The sequence below is a fragment of the Schistocerca piceifrons genome, chromosome 5 (assembly GCF_021461385.2).
Source record: "Schistocerca piceifrons isolate TAMUIC-IGC-003096 chromosome 5, iqSchPice1.1, whole genome shotgun sequence".
Lineage (NCBI taxonomy): Eukaryota > Metazoa > Arthropoda > Insecta > Orthoptera > Acrididae > Schistocerca > Schistocerca piceifrons.
In genome coordinates this window covers 117,026,263-117,044,582 of record NC_060142.1, presented here as the reverse complement: position 1 = coordinate 117,044,582, position 18,320 = coordinate 117,026,263, and the positions used below count along the sequence as shown (strand labels likewise).

Below are 18,320 nucleotides of genomic sequence, written 5' to 3'. Positions count from 1 at the left end.
GCCATGGTTGCCAAATACCAACAATAATTATTTACAGAAGAATGGAAAAAAGGTAAATGATAACCGAGTGGAGGGTCAGTTTGTATTTGAGAGAAATACAGGAAGACACAAGCCAATACTGACTCTACAGTGTATTTAGAAGATAAGTTAAAGAAAGGCAGACTTATGTTTATAACATTTGTAGACTTTTAGGGAAAGCTTATAATAATGATAACTTGGCATAACTCATTGAAATTATGAAGGTAGCAGGGGCAGAAAATAGGAAGCAAAAGGTTATTTACAGCTTGTACAGAAACTAGGCTGCAGTTCTAAGAGCCAGGACTGAGCAAGGTAGTGCAGTGGCTAGTACACTGGACTTGTTTCTTGGAGGAAGACAAATTCACATTCCTGGCTGACAGATTTTTTGTGATTTCCCTAAATCACTTAAGGCAAATGCCAGGATGGTTCCTTTCAAAAAAATAAGGCCGATTTCCTTCCCCATCCGTCTTTAATCTGAGCTTGTGCTCCATCTCTAATGACCTCATTGTCAATGAGTGATTAAACACTAACCTTTTTCCCTTTTCCAAGAGTCAGAGGACATGGAAGGGAGCCAGTAGTTGAGAAATGAGTGAGACAGGGTTGCAGGCTACTCTGATGTTATCCTATCTGGACAAAGAGCAAGCAGTAAAGATAAATAAGGGGAAATTTGGAAGAGAATTAAAGTTCATGGAGAAGGAGTAAAAACTTCAAGCTTTGCTGATGACATTGTAATTCTCTGGGAGACAGCAAAGGATGTGGAAGAGCAGCTGACAAGAGTGGATGAAAGAGCCAATAAGATGAACAATCATAAAAGTAAAACAAGGTTAATGGAATGTAGCTGAATCAAATCAGGTTATACTGAGGTGCTTAGTTTAGCAAATCAGAGATAAATAGTTGTAGATGAATTTTGCTATCTGTGCAGCAAAATAACTGACTGTGGCTGTAGGAGAGAGAACATAAAATGCCCACAGGCAATAACAATAAATGTTTTTATGAAAATTGGGAAGTTGTTAACAACTAATATAAATTTTAGTGTTAGGAATCTTTTTCTGAATGTATTTGTCTGGAGTGTAAGCTTGTACAGAAGTGGAACATGGAGAATAAGCAGTTCAGACAAGAAGAGAGTAGAGGTTATGAAATGCTGTACTACAAAAGGATGCTAAAGATTAGGTGAGTAGCATGAATAACTAATGAGGAGGCACTGAATCAAATGGGGGGAAAAGTAAATTCATGACACAACTTGACTAACAGAAGGGATTGGCTGATGGGACACATTCTTAGGCATCAACGATATCAGCTTGGTGATGGAGGGTCTAGTATTCAATGGTGATTCAAATCCTTGCCTAGTCAATGTATCAATAGAGAGAACACGTCAAAGATACACAGGCTCTAGAAGAAAGATTTGACTCGTGGCTGTGTGGGGCACTGCTGCCATGACAAGTATGTAAGGTGGCAATACCCTCTGAAGACTGTGTACTGTAGTAACACTATCTGGCAACTGGAGTCAGTTTCTTGGTAGACTCTAAAGCCTGAGTATTACGCCAGATCACATTTTGAGATTTGGATTTGCCCCTGGGTTGTGCTATATGTTTAGACATATTGGGTACAGCTTGGACTCCTGTTGGTTATTTATTCACCCTGTGATCTGTGCTGTCATTGACCTGCAGACCTGCATGTTTTCTTTCTGGCGGTCTCCACATTCCCACCAGCGCGAGTTGTTATAAACTGTGTTGTTTATACCTATGGAGAGTAGGATAGTGTGTGGAGTTTGCAGAGGGAGACTGAACCATGAATATATTGAATATGTTCAAAAAGGAGGTGGCAGTAATTATGTAGAGATGAAAGAGACTTATGTAGGATAGACTAGTGCAAATAACTGCACTGAACCGGTCTTCAGACCGAAGACCACAACTACTGCATTGTTAATCTATGGCTCAACAGAAACTAGTTGTCTGGCAATAAATATAATTTTTGATGGTTCCACAATGCTTTTCTTCAAAAACTTTAAAGATGTAGAGCACCGTCTTAAAGATGTAGAGCACTGTCTACAGAAAGAATGTTCTGAAGATATTTACGTTTTGTCTGTTTTGTAGTTGTATATCCATTTCCTTCAATCTTTTTTGACACTGATGTACTCTAATACACGACACTTATGTGATAGGTGGGACTTAGTGATAACCATGTAAGTTGAATTCTTGTAAGTGGGGCAGTGGTTAGCCCACCAGACTCACATTCAGGAGGAAGATGGTTCGAACCCGCATCCGGCCATCCTGATTTACGTTTTCCATGATTTCCCTAAATCGCTTTAGGCATATGCTGGGATGGTTCCTTTGAAAAGGTCACGGCCGACTTCCTTCCCCATCCTTTCTGTATCCAATGAGACTAATGACCTTGCTGTTTTGTCCCCTCCCCCAAATCAACCAACCAAGCAACTGACCAGTTTTGCGCATAATTACATACATATTGTGATTACATACATATTGTGACCAGAGCCAAAAAAATATAATTTATAAGCAAAATATTAAGTAAAATGTTCAACAGTTCAACAAGTTACACTGAGGTGACAGAAGTCATGAGATACCTCCTAATATCATGTTGGACCTCCTTTTGCACAGTGTAGTACAGCGTCTCAATGTGGCTTGGAGTCAACAACAAATCGCTGGAAGTCCCGCGCAGAAATATTGAGCCATGCTGTCCCTATAGTCGTCCATAACTGCATGAGTGTTACTGCTGCAGGATTTTGTGCACGAACTGACGTCTCAGTTATGTCCCAAACAGTTTGATCGGAATTCATGTCAGGCAATCTGGGTGGCCAAATCATTCGTTTGAATTCTCCAGGAAGCTTTTCGTACCAGTCGCAAACAGTTGTGGCTTGTTGATATTGCACATTGTCATCCACAAAAATTCCATTGTTGTTTGGGAATATGAAGTTCATGAATGTCTGTAAGGGTCTCCAAGTATCCAAACATAACCATTTGCAGACAATGATCAATCCATTACATTTAAATGCAGCTCTCAGCAATATGGAGCCACCACCAGCTTCCATAGTGCCTGTTTGACAACTTGGGTCCATTGCTTCATGGGGTCCAGCACACACTTGAATCCTGCTATCTGCTCTTAACAACTGAAATTGGGACTCATTTGACCAGGCCACAGTTTTCCAGTCATCTAGGGTCAAACCGATATGGTCACAAGCCCAGGAGAGATGCTGCAGGCAATGTCATGATGTTAGCAAAGTCACACGCATCAGTTGTCTGCTGCCACAGCCCGTAAAGCCGAATTTCACTGCACTGTCCTTGCGGATATGTTTGTTGTATGTCCAACATTGATTTCTGCAGTTACATCACACAGTGTTGCTTGTTTGTTAGCGCTGACCACTCTACGCAAATGCCGATGCTCCCAGTTGTTAAGAAAAGGCCATTGGCCACTGTGTTGTCTGTGGTAAGTGGTAATGCCTAAAATTTTGTGTTCTTGCCACACTTTTGGTACTGAGGATCTTGGAATATTGAATTTACTAGCAGTTTCCAAAGTGGAATGTCCCAGGTGCCTAACTCCAACTACCATTCCACCTTCAAAGTCTCTTAATTCTTTTTGTGCAACCATAATTATGTCTACAGACTTTTCACACTAATCACCTCAGTACAAATGACAGCTCCACTAATGCACTGCCCTTTTATACCTTGTGTACGTGATACTGCCATCATTTGTGTATGTGCATATCTCTATTCCATGAGTTTTGTCACCTCTGTGTACATTATGGTACAGTGCTATGCACTGAAACAGTGTAAACTTAATTTAATTGTGATGTAGAAGATTTCATAAAATCTAACGTGTCATCTGTTTGAGTCTTTTTTTTTTCTTCTCAATGAAAATTTCCTTGTAGCTCGATAATAATCTTTTATTTCGTATTTTGTAACAGAAATGCGCATTTCACTGGAGTCTTTTTTTTCCAAAATTTGTAACCCTTTTTCAATTGAACTGAGGCCCTGAGGCCTTCTGTTAAGTCTGCAACCTTAATTTGAGCTTCTGATTGAACTGGGTATAAAGAATCGAGTTTTTCAATGTTTTTCTCTTGGTCACATGTTTCTATAAGCACATCAATTGTCAGCTTCTGATTGTGTGAATCCAGCGGTTCTTGAATGTCATCACCACCCACATCTTAAATTTAACAGCCTGGCAAGATCAACCACTTTTTAAATCATGTTATCAATTTGATGGAGATCTGATGTTGATTCCCCCTGGATTACAATGGACAAAAAATGGACACAGTTTTTTCCAGGCACCATTTAAAGTTTTTTTTTTGTGTAAAATTTCATTCCAAGATTGTCCAGTAATTCTCAAGGCATCTAAGACATTGAATTGCTTCCAAAAGTCTTTAACAAAGAACTCATTGTTTTGTCTTGTAGCTTCACGTAGATGCACATACAATCATCTTGTGTAGTAAGCTTTAAATGTTTCATTGACTCTCTGGTCCATTGGCTGATGCAAGCTGGTTGTATTTGGTGGCAAGAATGCAACTTTCACACATGGGTCAAAATTAATTAGATTAGTAGGAGAATTACCTAGTGTGTTGTTGATTAAAAGCATCTGTTTAAATGGAATTTGTTTTCATTGGCAATGACGTTTGACTTCAGGTATGAAATTATGACAACCAGTCATAATAAAGGGAAGCTGTCATCCAAGCTTCAGAATTTGGCTTCCAAATCACAATAAACCAGATATAAGCATATTTTTAAAGCACTTGGATTTCTGAGTTTTTAATTTACAGTCCTCAGTTGCATTCTCGCCAGCCATTCCTGTCATTCGACCTTTGATGATTTAAAACCTGGAAAGCTTTTCTGTTTGCGCATGATAAAAGTCCTTTTAGGTATCTACTTCCAGAATAGAGCAGTTTCATCTGCATTGAATATGGTTTGGCTGTTATAGCCAACTTGTATTAGTGTCTTGAGTTTCTCTGGATAGAGTGATGTAGTCTGTTTATCAGCACTTGGTGTCTCTCCACTTTCTGCAGTGCTATGCCAATTATAACTACTTTTGAATTGGCTAAACTGCCCGTTACTAGCTTTAAACATTTCATCTTTGGTCAACTCCCCAGCTTCTTTTTTCAGTTTCTCAAACATTAGCTTAGCTTGAGAGCTCACCATGTTCTGAGCAACAGAATTAATTTTTACTCTTACTTGATTATCTTATGATAACTTTAATGTTGTTTCTAGCTTACCGATAATACCATGATGTTTACAAATGATACTTGAATTCAAAGATTGAAAATGTTTCACATCTTCAAGGATTTTCACATTACCTTTTATAATTTTTTTGATTGTTGATTCTGGTATATTAAACTTCTTTTCCAGTTCACAAATTTTAATTTTTGCCTTGAAGCCTTTGATAATATTAAGTTTACACCAAAAGATAATGATTTTCTTCTCTTGCCTGATGCAAATGAATCAATTCTGCTTCGTTTGGGTGACATAGTTAGAATATATACTCGAGCCAGCTCTGTGGATAGAGTGATTCTGCACAAAGTTCCTCTGAACCTGTCATTAGCTGAACACTGTGTGGATATAGTGGGGGCAGAACTGCGCAGTGCTCAAACAGATGAATCGCATAACTTTGGATTTGCAAAAAATGGGGCAGTGTAAGTCTGCATATAACTGAACCATAGTATTATCGTTTTCAGCTTTGAAGCTGGTTGTGTTCATTTGGAGTTTTGTGTCTGTACTTCACCTATTTTAAAATATGGGGTTGGTGCATAAGTTTGTAGCATTTTCCCATGAGTTTTAATAAATACAACAGATACATGTTACATAGACTGTGTTCATCAGTAATATATTCTCCTTCACTGCCAATACATTCTTCAATCTGCCAATACTGGGGTAAATTTTCGATTCTGCAACATAGAATCGTGTGGTTTTGATGTGAAGAAATTGTCTAGCTATGTCTGGAGCGCATTTTTGCCCGGAAAGGAAATTCCTTGAAGTTTGTTTGGTAGAGAGTGGAAAAATTGAAAATCTGGGGGTGCAAGATCAGATGAATAAGGTGGGTGTGGAATGACTTCATGACTCAACTCCTGTATGGGGTTTTTTGTCAGTCTAGCGGGATGCAGGTGGTGTTATCGTGGAGTAGCGTAACTGTCACAAAGTCTTCCTGGTTGTTGTTCTTGGATTGTGTCTGCAAGACATCTCAGTTGTTGAGAATAAATGTCAGCAGTGATGATTACCCCTCGGGGAAGCAATTTGTAGTATGTTGTTGCTGTTCCACCAGATGCACAGCATTATCGTTTGTGGATGCACGCAGGTCTTTATATGGGGGGCTGCTACTTTGTTTGGGCACAACCATTCCATTCTTTTCCTTACGTTAGCATAAAGACAGCATTTCTCATCACCAGTAATGATACTGATAGGAGTAGCTGGTTTTGTTTGTGAACCAATTGATGATGAGCAAGCAGAGATGCACATATGGCTCATATTTTTGTGTTTTTACTTGGAGCATGCAGTACCCGTACACCCAATATTTGAACTATCCCCACTGCATGCAGAATTTCATGATGGTGAAATGATCACAGCTCATCACAGTGCATCACATTTGCCAGTCCTTGAGTACACTGACTTGGCTCATTGTGGATTAATGCATTTAAATGCTCTTATCAAACTCTGAAAGTCTTCCTGAATGTCAAGAGTCACTAATGCCAAAACAATCCTCCTTAAAATGAGAAAACCATTTTCTTGCTGCGCCCTGTCCAAGGGCATTATCCCCATACACGACGCAGGTGTTCCTGGCTGCATCTGCTACTGTCACCCCTCTCTCGAACTCAAACAGAAGACTATGCCAGAAATGTTCAGATTTCTGCATTTGGACATCATTTTCTAGCATTCAGAGCTCCACGCACTGCCCCCAAATGATGAAAGGACAGTATGTAAACTCAAATAGCAACAGCGAGCTACAAGTGAAAAATGACAATTAATAAATAAGCTCTTATCAATCGGAATACCAATAAGCAAAACAAAAATTGTACAAAGTTATGCACTAATCTAATAGATCCAGTAGTCACAAATGAAAGTATAAGAAACTCTCCTTCCCCAAGAAAAGAACTAATAGTACCTAAAGCTACAATAGCTTCTTGTACTTTTATGTGTGTCTGTTGGCAGTCTAAAGAATTTTGCCACCTGACCATTATTTCTTCTCTTTCATTCAGATGGTCCAGAAGAACTGTGTAGTATCTCAGATGTCCTTTTTTTGTCACCCATGGTATGTCTTAAGAAGATGTGCTTTGACACCCATTATCTTAGTTTTGTGGTGGATGAAATCAAGGTCACAGTTTTTGGTGCAGGTCCACTGACTTTGTCACCACATGCAACTGCTGTCTCATTTCTAGTGTGATGATACACACCTGAGCCACAGTAACAAATCAGCACACAGACTCTGTTGCTCTTTTTTAACATTCTACGGGCATTGTCAAAGAATTGATTTCACAATCTTCAGTCATCGTCAATAAAATGCAGCACATTTCTTGCCCAGAACATTCTCAGTGTTAATCTTTCTTCATCTGTTACATACATATCTAATTCCACATCACATAGCGCTATATTGCACACTCTCGATGCCCTCAGCCATTGTTGCAGTATCTACGACGTCGTACAGGGTAGGTTCCTCATAGTATGACGTCGGACTAATGAATTACTTCATTTGGAACTTCATACTACTAATTCGTATTTCATTCCTGAAGGAAGCGTTTATTGTCCTGAAATGTAGGAATACTGAGTTTCAGTTGGCAGGCGGAGACTTGCACCATTGGGATAAGCACTGGGCAACATTTTGTGACAAAAACAAACTACCATTTATTTCAATGCTATCTCTCTGTCAAGTTAATACTTTTTCTCTTTGCTCTTGTAATGTGGCCACTGTGAACTGCTGCATCAGTTAAGAAACCAGCCTTATTACTTAATCTGGGATGTAGTGGCAGAGGCATAGCATGTAGAGACTGTGTACAAACTACTTCAGCTGGTATTTCAGATCAACTGTTGCATATTGTTCAGTTAGTTTGTGAACTTTGACTGCCTTTACTGTTTGCCAATTAGTGATTAGGGCCGGCTGGAGTGGCCGTGCGGTTCTAGGCGCTACAGTCTGGAACCGAGCGACCGCTACGGTCGCAAGCTCGAATCCTGCCTCGGGCATGGATGTGTGTGATGTCCATAGGTTAGTTAGGTTTGATTAGTTCTAATTGCTAGGCGACTGATGACCTCAGAAGTTAAGTCGCATAGTGCTCAGAGCCATTTGAACCATAGTGATTTGGGCAGGTGTAAGTAAAGTTTGAATGATATCAACAGTGTAGGAAGAGATTGCTACTTACCATAAAGGAGACACATTAAGTTGCAGGCAGGCACAATAAAAAGGCGCTGATATGGAGCTTTCAGCCACAGCCTTCATCAGTAAAGACACACACACACACACACACACACACACACACACACACACACACACACACACAAAAAAAAGCACATTTCATGCACATACAACCACTAACTCGGGCCAGAACATAACTATCACATGGGATGCAAGCAGCAATCTGGAGGGGGACAGGAAAGGGGAAGAGATAGTAGTGTACGTGTGGGGAGAGAGACAAATGCTGTCAGGTGGAATGTGCAGGAACTAGAATGCTGACAGGTGCAGGAGGTTGTGGGAAAGGGATGTTGGGCATAAAGAAGCAAAAAAGAAAAGGAGCAGGGAAAGACAGATGGATGCATTGGCAGAAGGCTGCAAGTAAAAGGGTGGGAAATGAGAATGGGGAGAGATGATAGGACAGAGTGGGAGGAAATTATTGGGTGGGGGATATAGGGACAGTATGTTACCATAGATTGAGACTGGAATAATTACGGGAGTGGAGAATGTGTTGTAAGGATAACGCCCATCCACGCAGTTTAGAAAAGCTGGTGGTGTATGGAAGGATCCAGATGGCTTGGGTAGTGAAGCAGCAATTGAAATCAGGCGTGTTATGTTCACAGTTTGGCTGTGGCCATTCGCTGGTAACAGCTGATTGGTAGTCACACCAATATAAAAAGCTGTGCAATGATATGATTGTAGCAGAGCTGGTAAATGACACGGCTGCTGTCACGAGCGACCCAACCCTTAATGATGACTGGGATAGGAAATGCTGGGGGGAAGGTGGGGGGGGGGGGGGGGGGGTAGATTGGGCAGGTTTTGCACCTGGCTCTTGTACAGGGTATAGGGGCATGATCCTTAACAGAGAGGGGTTGGGATTAGGAATGGCATGGAGATGGACTGGCATGCTGTGGAGGTTGGGTGGGCAACAGAACACCACTGTAGGAGGGATGGGAAAAATCTCTGGTAGGATGTCTCTCATTTCAGGGCATGGTAATAGTTAATCAAATTTTAATTGTGCCAGTCTGCAATTTACCATTTTTACATGAATCTAAGCCGCACCCGAATCTAAGCTGCACCTGGAAAATGATACTCAAAATCAAGGAAAAAAATTTTTCCCGAATCTAAGCCGCACCTGAAATTTGAGACTCGAAATTCAAGGGGGGACAAAAGTTTTAGACCCCACCTCCAAATCAAAACAAAGTTGGTCCATAGCAACATGAGACACAATTTAGGTCATATGGATGAAGATACAGCTACAGTAGTTTGGTTCGAGTCGTAAGCTTAGCAGTTAAGCTTTACCAGATAGCCATTGCTATGCGTCAGGCGCTCCGTCCGCATTTATACAGGTAGGCCTACCCTTCCTTTTCCATGTGCTTCATCTGATTTGAATCGATTGCTTATTTTGCTTTGATCTGATAAGTGCCGTTCTCTTTGTTATAGGTGTTTATGTCACTCTAAGCTGAAAATGCATTATTGTACTGTGTCATGCATTGTTTATCGCGTTCTGATAATGAGTGTTTATGACCTGTTGCCGCTCGCGGCATGACTTGCTTTTGTGCGCACTAAAGCCGCTTAACAATTAAAAAAAAAAGAGAGGAACTGTCTCCTTAGCAAAACAATGGCAAGAGACTGCTATTTGTTGTTACTTACACTGCTGCTTTCTTTGATAATGATCAACGAGAACCAAATAATAGACTGCATATGATAGAATATGTTTTGAACGAGAGTTTAGCGAAAATTTTTCTCCATTTGAAATCTTTGCAGACGCCTCTTTAGTACATTACATTCTGCACAGAAATTATAGTCATCTTAGATTTAAAAATCTAGTCAGTTGCCTTGCTTCATTCTGACTGTATCAGTATTCAGCATAAGAATAATACGAATATAAACATGACATGATATGTATATTCTTCTGTGTTTGCTGTTGTCTCATGCTAGTTTCATAGTTTATTAGGCAGACAGGATTTAAATGAGATAGCAGCAAACATGAAAGAATATATGGCATAATGTTTACATTCATATTATTCTTATGGTGAAGAGAATACTGCATGTGATTCACGGTTCATAAAAGTTCCTATTAGCACAAGTAGGAAAAAATTCAGATTGTAGAGTTGGCCATATTTACATACATCTCAAACAGTCTTGCCAGTCGGATTTTCGTAGTAGATTTTTAGTGATGACTTCAAATGCAGAGTGTGTTGTCTTCAGTCCGTAGACTGGTTTGATGCAGCTCTCCACACTTTTTTATCCTGTGCAATGTAGAGCAGCAACACTTATAAAATAAGAATGAAAATAACTTAGAAATTAAAACAGAGAGCGGTTGGGATTAGGAATGGCATGGAGATGGACTAGCATGCTGTGGAGGTGTGAAATTTAAAACAAAGTTTTATTAGGTTTGTAATACATCTTATACGAAATGTTTAAAATCTCAGTCATGATTCTGAATCACTATCATTCGATTCTTTGTTGCTCATTTCTTCATACAGAGCATCATCCCCCATACCATCTAGTGCATTGGATATCTAACATTTTTTAAATGCTTGCTGCACAGTCTGATTTGGAACACACTTCGATGCATCATAAATCCATTGGCACACTTGTGACAAACTTGCGCGTTGTACACGTCATGTTGGTGTCAGTTGTCTGTCGCTTTTCGAAGGCCAGTCTGTGTACATGCGTTTAAGCTTGTCCTTAAACGGTTTATTCAAACAGATGTCAAGTGGTTGCAAATTGACGTCATCCCACCTGGAATTACTGCCAAGTCTGTTTTGCTTTCCTCTAATTTTCGTTTTCCTACAGGTTTTGCATGGCTTGCGTACGCATCTAATACCAACAGACTGTGTAAACCAAGCATTGCACCAGGGCAACAATTCCACACACACCTAATCCATTCCAGCACCATGTCCTCTGAAAACCACCCAGTTTCATTTGCTCGAACAGTTACAGTTTTTGGAAACACTTGCGATTTCGGTAAAGTCTTTTGCTTGAAAACTATGAATGGGGGTAATTTATGTCCATCTGCTGTGCAAGCAAGCATGACTTGAACGTTCAAATAATGTGTCTCTCTGCAGTCACCATCGCCTGATGTTGCTCTCATCAATCCCGTACCGCAGACCTGCAGCACGATTAGAACTTCATTCAGCAAAAACACCAACAAGCACTTCACAAAATTCCATAAAGCAGTAGGTGCCACTACGTGAAATCGTAATGAACCCTAGCGTATCAACTTGTGCAACAATCCTAAAGCCTTGTGCATTGTTGGTATTTTTGTGAAAAGAAATTTATTTTTGTTGCTATGAACATTTGAAAGGCTGCTACGTTCGAAGATGAACAATACGGATTTTCGGTTTACTTTGTTGGATAAAGTATGAAAATGCAGTGGTCGAAACTTGGGAGTGAGAAAAAGCTCGTCTTTTACCCTTTTTTTTTTTAATTTATTTACTGACGCAAAGGTTTTGGCATCAGTATTTATCTTTGTGCCTGCAAAGCATGCCTGTGTAGCACTACATATATTCGACAGCAGAAGTTACTTGTGGCGGTACCTACCATCATTTTTTAGAACTTCTGCTTACTTTGCACTCAATTCTAAGCCACAGGCAGTTTTTTGGATTACAAAAACTGGAAAAAAGTGCGGCTCAGATTCGAGTAAATAAGGTAATGTGTCTCCTTTGTGGTAAGTAGCAATCTCTTTTTTCGTACATTGTTGATATTCCTACCTGGATTCTCCACTGTTTGGTTTAACGTTTGAATGAAACCGAATTGCTTACTAAACTGCTGACCATATCACCTCTTCATCCATTAACCAAATCATTGATTTGTTCATTTAATTTAATTAGAGTGTAGTGTTTCGTAGAGTGTATCATAAAAGAGACTTTCCAGGAATGTGAAACATGTCAAGATGTAAATTCACAGAGATCAGCACCTATGAAAATAGTCTTGCAGCTCTCAAATACTGAAGAAAAGACATGTTTAAATGTTTAACACCAAAGCAGATAGTAACTTATTAGCTGACTAGTCATTGTCGCGTGGATCACACCAATCTGGATAATGAAGAACTGAGATACATTTGAGTGTGATGTCATAAGTAGAATCATCCACACCAAACATATCCAAAATACAAATAAGTGGCTTGTGAAAATGGGCAAAGCGTGAAACTAGTCAGCCAGTAATTAAATAACAGTTTTGGTGTTAAACATTTAAAAATATCTTTTCCTCAGTGTTATTTCTCACTTTGTTCAACATTAGTTTTGTGCTCAGAAGGGCACCAGCAAAGTATTGAACATTGTGGTAGTTCATGACGTAAATATAAAAAGAAATTAACACTGGGAGGATGTGGAGAGTCGATTCATGATACTGTTTTGTGTTTCAGTGCCAACTCCTCCACAGGTTGTCCGTGCTTTCCCTAACAGCAGCTCAGATATTGTGATTGAATGGAAGCCTCCCTTACAACCCAATGGCAATGTTACTCACTATGTCATTACTGGAGGATGGGCGCAGGATGATCCAGACAATCTTGAACGGAGAAATTATTGCATGGAACGTAAGTGTTGTGTGCATGGAGTAAAACGCTGTAATCAAGATAATAACACAGTATTTTAAAATCTATTGGCTGTGTATTCTTGCTTTTCTGAATAGTTGTAACCATCACCAAAAAATTTTAGCAAAATGCTACATCTGCATTCACAAAGCTAACAAAGTTGCTAAGAGTTTGAATTGTAACTGACTTTGCATACACTGCTACTATAAAATGGCTGACAGCATTGACAAATGAAGACACTGCTCAAATATTCAATAGAATTTTAGAGGGACTCTAGTTGAAAACATTTAAAAATTATAAATGGCACAAGCTTGTCAGGAGACTGGGTATAATAAAAGTTATTCTGAAGAAATGTGGTAACAGGTAACTGTTACATCAGAACATTGATGCTCAACACCACATTGTCCAGCAATGCCAGGCAGAATGCAATTTTTCCTTTTTGCTGCAGCACTCTGTTGATATTTTCTAATAACAGAAGCAGGTAGTAATTATTATCTTTTATTCTAGTGTGTAACTGTGTTAAGTTTTTGCTGTGGAGCGTATATACACTGAAGCACCAAAGAAACTGATATAGGCATGCTTATTCAAATACAGAGATATGTAAGCAGGCAGAATACAGGGCTGTGGTTGGCAATGCCTATATAAGACAAGAAGTTGTTAGATTGGTTACTGCTGCTGCAATGGCAGGTTATCAGGATTTAAGTGAGTATGAATGTGGTATTACAGTTGGTGTATGGATGATGGGACACAGCATCTTCGAGGTAGCAATGAGGTGGGGATTTTCCCATATGACCATTTGACAAGTGTACCATGAATATTGGGAATCCGGTAAAACATCAAATCTCCGACATTGCTGCGGTCAGAAAGAGATCGTGCAAGAATGGGACCAACGATGACTGAAGAGAATTGTTCAGTGTGACAGGAGTGCAACCCTTTGGCAAATTGTGCAGATTTCAATAGTAGGCCACCAACAAGTGTCAAGGTGCGAAACATTCAATGAAACATCATCGATACAATCAAAGAATAAATGGTGCTGAAAACATACTTGACTTCTTTCCTACAAATAATCCTGAACAAATAGGGAGCATCATGATGTTTTCAAGGATTAGCGATCATAAGGTTGATGTAGCGAGACTAAATACCGTAACATCAAAACCCACCAAAAATAAACACGAAGTACATCTATTTAAAAGAGCAAATAAAATTTCTCTTGATGCCTTCCGAAGAGCCGGTCTGCACTTCTTCCAATCTGACTATATAAGTATAGACCAGATGTGGTTTAAATTCAGAGAAATAGTATCAGTGGCAATTGAAAGATATATACCATATAAACTAATAAGAGATGGTGCTGATTCCCCGTGGCACACAAAACAAGTCAGAATACTGGTGCAGAAGAAATGAAAAATCATGCCAAATTTCAGTGAACAAGATTGGCGAAGTTTTATACAAGCTTGAAATATAGCACAAACTTCATTGCGAGATGCTTTTAATAGTTTCCACAACAGAACTGTGTAGAAATCTGGCAGAAAATCCGAAGATTCTGGTTGTATGTAAAGTACACCAGTGGAAAGACACAATCAGTATCCTCATTGAGCAATAACGATGGTGGTGATATGGAGGACAGTGTTACTAAAGCAGAGTTACTAAACACAGTTTTCCAAAATTCCTTCATAAAAGAAAATGAAGTAAATAGTTCTGAATTTGAATCAGGAACGACTTCCAACATAAGTAACTTAGAAGTAGATTTCTTCTGTGTAACAAAACAGCTTAAAACACTTAATAAAGGCAAGACCTCCAGGTGAGATTGCATACTAGTCAGGTTCCTTTCTTAGTAAGCTGATACACTAGCCCCATACTTAGCAATCATATACAACTCCTTGCTGGTTGAAAGATCCACACTTAAAGACTGGAAAGTTGTACAAGTCACACCAATACTGAAGAAAGAAAATAGGAGTAATCTGCTGAATCACAGATCCATATCACTAATGTTGATTTGCAGTAGGATTTTGGAACGTATACTGTGTTCGAACTGTATGGGTTACCTTAAAGAGAGAGATTTATTGACAGACAGCCAATACAGATTCAGAAAATATCACCTTGTGAAACACAACTAGCTCTTTATTCTCATAAAGAAATGAGTGCTATGAACAGGGTATGTAAAATTGATTCCATAATTTTAGATTTCCAGAAGACTTTTTAACACTGTTGCTCACAAGCGACTTCTGATCCAGTTGCGTAGCTGTGGAGTATCATCTCAGTTGTACAACTTGATTCATGATTTCCTGTCGGAAAGGTTACAGTTCATAGTAACTGATGAAAAGTCATCACGTGAAACAGAAGTAATATCTGGAGTTCCCCAATGAAGTGTTAGAGGCCTTCTGCTATTCCTGATCTACACAAACAATTTAGGAGACAATTGGAGCAGCCCTAATAGATTGTTTGCAGATGATGCTATCATTTACTGTCTTATAAAATCATCAGGTGTTGGAAACAAATTGAAAAATGATTTAGACAAGATATTTCTTTAGTGTGAAAAGTGGCAGTTGACTCTAAATAATGAAAAGTGTGAATTTTCTTGCATGAGTACTAAATGGAATCTGCTAAATTTCAATTACGGGATAAAACAAGCAAATTCAAAGGCTGTAAATTCAACTAAATACTTAGGGCTTACTATTATGGATAACTTAAATTGGAATGATCACATAGATAATGTTGTGGGGACAGCAAACCAAAGACAGCAATTTATTCTCAGAACACTTAGAGCATGCAAAAGGTCTACTAAAGGGACTGTGTACACTACACTTGTCCATCCTCTTCTGGAGTATTGCTGCACAGTGTGGGATCCACTTCAAATAGCAGCAGTGGAGGACATCGAAAAGGTTCAAAGAAGGGCAGCTCGTTTTGTATTATTGCAAAATCGGGAAGAGAGCGCCACAGATATGATACGTGAATTGGTGTGGCAGTCATAAAACAAAGGCATTTTTCACTACAACAGGATCTTCTCAAGAAATTTCAGTTACCAAATTTGTCCTTAGAATGTGAAAATATTTTGTTGCCAACCACCTACATAGGGAAGAATGATCTTCATAATAAGATAAGAGAAATCAGAGCTCACATGGAAAGGTGTACATCATCGTTTTCCCCTTGCGCCATTCAAGAATCATAATAAGATAACAGAAATCAGAGTTCACACGGAAAGATGTACATCTTCATTTTCCCCTTGCACTATTCGAGAATGGCACAGTAGCGAAACAGCTTGAAGGTGGTTCAATGAACTCTCTGGCAGGCACTTAATTGTGAATTGCAATGTAAACATGTATATGTAGGTGTGGATGCAGATCTGCAAGGAATAGCGTATCACTTGCAGCCATAGAACTTGGTTTATATCGAGATCCTCACCAATATGGACTAGATATTAGCATCACACTTTGGCAGGAGAATTGGTTTCAAACTCTACAGGAATTGCTGCTCTCAGTGAATGCAGGTCTATCTTGACCAGATTCTGAGTAAACATTGTGAAGTGAGCTGCATGCAGTGTACGTTTGGATTTGGATTTCTCACAAAAGGCCGTTGCTCACAACTGCACATAAAGCTGCATGTCTCCAGCAGCTGAATAACCACTGAAGAACTGCAGCTTTATGTGCAGACCGAAGGCATGTAGAGCTGTCTAATGTTTTGTGATTTTGCCTGTTGCCCAATGAGCATTTAAACTGCAGTACATCCAGATAGAGGTGATTCTGTAGCATTTTAGGGGTGTTTTTTTGTAACATGACTTGGACACACTCATTCAGGTTACCATGAGCATAAACCACGATGTTTTCTTCAACATTCTTGGTGACAGAGTATTGCCCTCTCTTCTTAACCTTTTTATTATGCTGTGAACACTCAGGTATTCCAAGATAACAACACCTCTATTCACAGAGTGCTGCAGACACTGTTTATCAAAGTTCTCATGTGCTGTTTGTGTCTCTTGCACCGGTTTTTATTTGTAATGTTATAGTTTGCCTTTCATTACAGCTCTGGTGTTCTTGGATAAAAAGACGACATATCCACCACTATTGGAAGAAGAAGAATCCAAGGAAGATGATGAGAATGGGGAATGTTGTACTTGCAAGGACTCTGATCAGGATATTGAAAAGATGTCACGCAAAGCGCAAGAAGCTGCAGTTCAAGCACAAATTCACTTTGAGGATTCACTGCAAAATCAGCTGTATGTCAAGAGGTAAATAGACCCTCCACCCTTTCCTGTTGCTACCTCACAGCTGAATTTATGCTTGTTGCCGTTGTTTCGAGGTGAATTAGTTATTCCAGTTGGCACAAAATGGAATAATGAACTTGACTGGATACCTAAAAACTATCATCAGTCAATTATGCTAAATTTTGAAAACAGGTTGTTCTTGTTTTTTAAATTTTAGTCATGTGACTACAGGTACATGAATTTTGTGTAAATACTCTTCAGTTTCCCATCAATGAGTAAGATGCCAACAAAAATTTATGTAATAATCCAGAACCAAAGGTGAGATATAGAGAATGGACAGAGTGAAGATAGCCAGTCAGTGTGTAGTGGAAGTGCTGAGTGGTAATAAAACCCATAAAAGAGAACTGGAGCACTGTAGCTCATCTTAGCCTATAAGTTGGATTCTTCTAATGAGTGAGTACAAATACACACACAATACGATGTCCTTCTTCAGAGCTAACTGACAAAACACACACACACACACACACACACACACACACACACACACACACACACACACACACACATGGAAACACATTTTCGGTCTTGTTTATATCTCAGTAAACTGCTTGGCACCTTAACTGTACAATAGAGTGGTTGCCATCATTTGTGCCACTGTTTGTTATTATTTTTTTTGTAGGTTTGTTTGTCTGGCATCTAAGGACTATGAGAAAGTTTGCAACCATTATGAAAGTGCTTTTCATTTATTGTTGTATTAACTGAACCAAGACTTTTTCACCAGTTCACTGTGTTGCCTTTAGTCCGATCCACGAATGATGGTGGTTCACACAAGTCGATGCATAGACAGGGATTGCATTATTGACGATTCCAAATGACAGTTGTGGTATGTCCATGCACATGTTTTCCGCTCAAAGAAATCATGTATCCTGCAGATTGTGTCTTTCACTTGCTTCTGCAGAATTTATCACCTACCACCACTATCAGCGATGACAACTCGCAACAAATGGAATAGAAATTCACTAAAGAACTCACTATGATCACTTGCATTAGTCACTGCATTAACAGCAGAGTGCTTACAGTGTTACTGAATGCTGATTGGCTTTCGCAGAATGCATGGCATACTTGCACAAAACAAGTTGCCCGCCATCATTCATGACTCCAACTATGGTGAGGCCATTTGTCTGACCA

General features: G+C 39.3%; 1 protein-coding gene across 1 annotated transcript in view; it reads left to right on the top strand.

Moving 5' to 3' along the window:
* LOC124798781 (insulin receptor-like) overlaps positions 1–18,320 on the top strand; it is a 124,689-nt gene that overhangs the window by 50,726 nt on the left and 55,643 nt on the right. The window contains exons 9-10 of the mRNA XM_047262311.1: positions 12,767–12,937; positions 16,952–17,156. Coding sequence (XP_047118267.1) covers positions 12,767–12,937; positions 16,952–17,156 — 376 coding nt within the window. The remainder of the gene's footprint in view (positions 1–12,766; positions 12,938–16,951; positions 17,157–18,320) is intronic.